Source organism: Porites lutea, chromosome 1 (assembly GCF_958299795.1).
Source record: "Porites lutea chromosome 1, jaPorLute2.1, whole genome shotgun sequence".
NCBI classification, from domain to species: domain Eukaryota; kingdom Metazoa; phylum Cnidaria; class Anthozoa; order Scleractinia; family Poritidae; genus Porites; species Porites lutea.
The window spans coordinates 55,322,598-55,326,149 of record NC_133201.1 but is presented as its reverse complement, the minus strand read 5'-3'; the positions used below and the strand labels follow the sequence as shown (position 1 = coordinate 55,326,149).

General features: G+C 36.8%; 1 protein-coding gene across 1 annotated transcript in view; it reads right to left on the bottom strand.

Moving 5' to 3' along the window:
- Nucleotides 1–453, bottom strand: part of LOC140922277 (cytoglobin-2-like) — a 5,249-nt gene extending 4,796 nt beyond the window's left edge. Inside the window, exon 1 of the mRNA XM_073372280.1 lies at nucleotides 283–453. Coding sequence (XP_073228381.1) covers nucleotides 283–452 — 170 coding nt within the window. The 5' untranslated portion in view covers nucleotide 453. The remainder of the gene's footprint in view (nucleotides 1–282) is intronic.
- Between the last annotated feature and the right edge of the window lie 3,099 nt (nucleotides 454–3,552).

Below are 3,552 nucleotides of genomic sequence, written 5' to 3'. Positions count from 1 at the left end.
AAATCGGCAGAAAAATGAGAATATTCAGCCTGGGCCGGAAAAACAACATTCTTATAAAAAAAAAGAGTGTATTCGTACACTTGACAAAATGCTATTTTTTAAATTACATTTTCGTTTGCAGGTTTTCAAACAGTATGTTGTATTTTATTTACTTACTTTTTTAAAAAATGAGTCTTACGAAATTACATCTATGGTGTGTTAACAATACTGGCCTTTACTTCTAACTTCACTCTTAATATCACATCTAGCGGTCACATGCAATTATGGCAAAATTCATCTCACCGTACGTAAACATTGACCCCAATTTCTTTCTTGTGTGGTTCGATAATGTCCCAAGTTTCTCGTACAATTGTTATTTGATCCTCGGTCAAGGGAATTACCGTTTTCTCGATGGAAGCGAACGGGTGTTCAATCACCGATTTTTCAATCCCGTGCGAATTAGTGCAGCCCATTTTACGCCGATCTCAGACACTATATGCCAAAAGTGTTCGAGGGTCTTGTGATAAAAAGATTACGAACAACTTTGCCTTTATAATTAATTATATATATTAAGACATAATTTCTGATAGCGCCAGTTGATTACGAAGTGACATATTACGCGGCATCAATGACCCACTGTATGTAAAAAAAAAACTACTGAGAAGTAAAAGATTATATCATTCATTTGCATAACAACCTGTCGCGATTGAAAATTTATATTAAATCCATGTTCAAATGACAGTTTAATATGTAGCTGGAAATACTGATAACTCGGAACATCAAACGCAAACAAACATCAAACACAACTCTAGCCTTCTCATATTTGCTTTTCTTGAGATTTTGAAAAAGCCAAATAGAAAACCAATGCTGTGTTTTTAATGACCATCTTAATGCAGTCATGATCTGATGAAACTACTGTGAGATTTCCATATAATTTTCTTATCAAGGAAATAAAAATTAATTAACCACAGAAACAGATCTTGAGTCGCTTTCATGGCTAGCCGACATTTTTTGGACAGATTAACTATTCATGCACTAAACTTAAAATTAAATGAATTAAGATGGTTTTCGTTGCATAAAAAGTTTAGAAAAATGAGCGCAGTGAGTAAAGTTGTGCAGCTAGAGGCTGCGACGTGTTACGACAAGACAAGTCCACTAGTGCCACTGTTCACAATTATAAACAAAGCTGTCTCTACATAAAAACTCGTATTTTCGCTGCGCAGTGGATCCTCTTTTTCATGACGAACTTTGGGGGGCGTAAGGGTTGTCGGCGGTGCGGTTTTGCTCGATTTTTTGTGCGGTTGTACGGAAATTTTTAGTTCTAAGTTGCGTTATTGTGGTTTTACAATACCAAGCGGTTTGCAAAATTTTAGTGTAGAAATTTTGGGTAATTTCAATGCGTTTTACGGTTCTCTTATCTTATTTTGTGCGGGTTTTATACGTAATTCTCTGCGGGTTTGCGGTATTCGTACTCTCCTTACGTTCCCCTCTTAGCGCGCTCGAAAAGATGTTATTCTTTGGGAACAGTGGCCCATTTGAGTGAGGAGGAGAATGAAGGAATTGTTGGGGGGGGGGGGGGGGAGTTGTAAAGGGTATTTTTGCGTGGTTAAAGGGGGTACTTAATTTAATCTATCGAGAAAGTAGAGGGATCATGTCTAAAATTCTGTTGCATGTCTCATGAATCATGAGTTTGTGTAGGAAGGAAAACTTTTAAAAGAAGTAAAATAATTTCATAGATCACAGAGGGTAAGAGAGATTTTAACCCCAGATGAGAAAATACTTAAAGGACCCTCGTTAGACTAGGGTTCGAGCTAAGAGCACATCATAAATGACCCGTTTAAACTGAATAATAGACTTTATTTTCGAAGAAAAAAACAAAGAAGGAATAATTATGAACGTTTTACTTTAATTAATGAAGCTATCCTTCGCATAAACCAGAACAGAATGTATTCCTTGAAAACTGGCGGAAGGGAAAGTGAGTTGCAAAACCTTTTCGCTATTTCAGACCAAACTATGTGATTTTCTATACCTGTTTCCGGTCTGAACCGAATGGGAACTTCTCAAGAGATTATTGATACAAAAAAAAAAACATACCCTGCTGTGGCTAACGGCGACACACCGTGAATAACCAGTTAAAAAAAAGAATTTTTAGTAACGCTCCTCCACCGTGCTTTCTATCAACTCACAGGTCCCGATCGAAGAAAAAGAAGGAAAGCAAGGTACTCGATTAGATGATTAAAGTACAATTTACTGAAAACTTGTTTTAGAGGTTGTCCAAGAAAACGTCAAATCATTCTGTTCTTGGCAGTGTTAATATTCAATTGTTAACCCGGGTATAGAAAAATTGTTTCTTAAAAGATATAAGACATTAAAGAGAAATTGCAAAATTAGGATAAGAGTCTCTATAACTGGGCTTTTCTCTTGCAGGTTGTGTACAGTGGAGTACAGGACCCGGGTACAGTCAGGGCTGAAGTATAGCCGTTATTACCAACAGCACGCGTGAACGTGTCGACACGTAAAGCTCGAGCATGTCCTAAGTCGGATAGAAGAAATATCCATGATCACTTTTTTTCAACTCAGTTTTTTATTCATTATTAGCACCATGAACATACTCGGATGGAATTTCATGCTCTTCTAAAATGTCCGTCAGCAACATTGCTCTTTCTATGTTGCAGGTGGACAAGCTTGTTGAACTAGTCCTTAATTGATGGAGATACGAGTTTGCAAACTTACAGCTTCATTTACGTGTGAAGTCACTTGCGTTAAAATTATTTGCGATTACATATTCTAATTTCTCTTTTTCATATTATGAACTCTTTGAGTGAGCTGAAACTACCTTCTTTGCAAAGAGCAAAAAGAAAGGGTAAAGCTTCATCAACAATTAATGAATGAGGCTGAGTATCTTATAAAGAATTATGGAGATCGAGGAGGGTGTTATCCGTCGAGGCCGTAGACCGACACCCTCCGAGATCGCCATAATTCTTCATATGAGACGAAAGCCGAATTCAATAATTGTTTTATTATTCATTCAAAATAATTCCTGTGGTTTTAAAACATGGCTAAAACATGCTTACCTCCATCGATCCATATTTTAATTTCATCTTCGATAGTGCACGTTTAGGGTTGTTCAGCTCCGCAAATATTCTCGAAATAGCAGATGTCGCCCTTTGAGTTGTCTTCTTGCTGTTCTTTCCATGTTTTTAGCAATTTTTTTTTGCCTAATTCTTACTCTTGAAACGAGTGAAATGTCCGCCATGTTTCAAGTTCACAACCAAAGTAACTCAACCTCGTCCCCAGGTCTTCTCGGTTAACGGTGCATTAACCTGCAAAAACGCTGCATTTTTGACGTCATTTCCTCGCTAAGCACAAATTTCTTCCAAATTTGGTCATCAGTAACTGGTTATGGTGAACTAAACGTGTGCTTTTAGCCAATCAGAATCGGGGAAATATTTTGAATGACTAATAATAGATATTAACAAATACTTATTCAAAATAAATGAAAAATATTATTAATAAGTGATAAAATAACACGGCACCGGCATAACAGAATTATACCTTGGTAGTGGTCAGGAG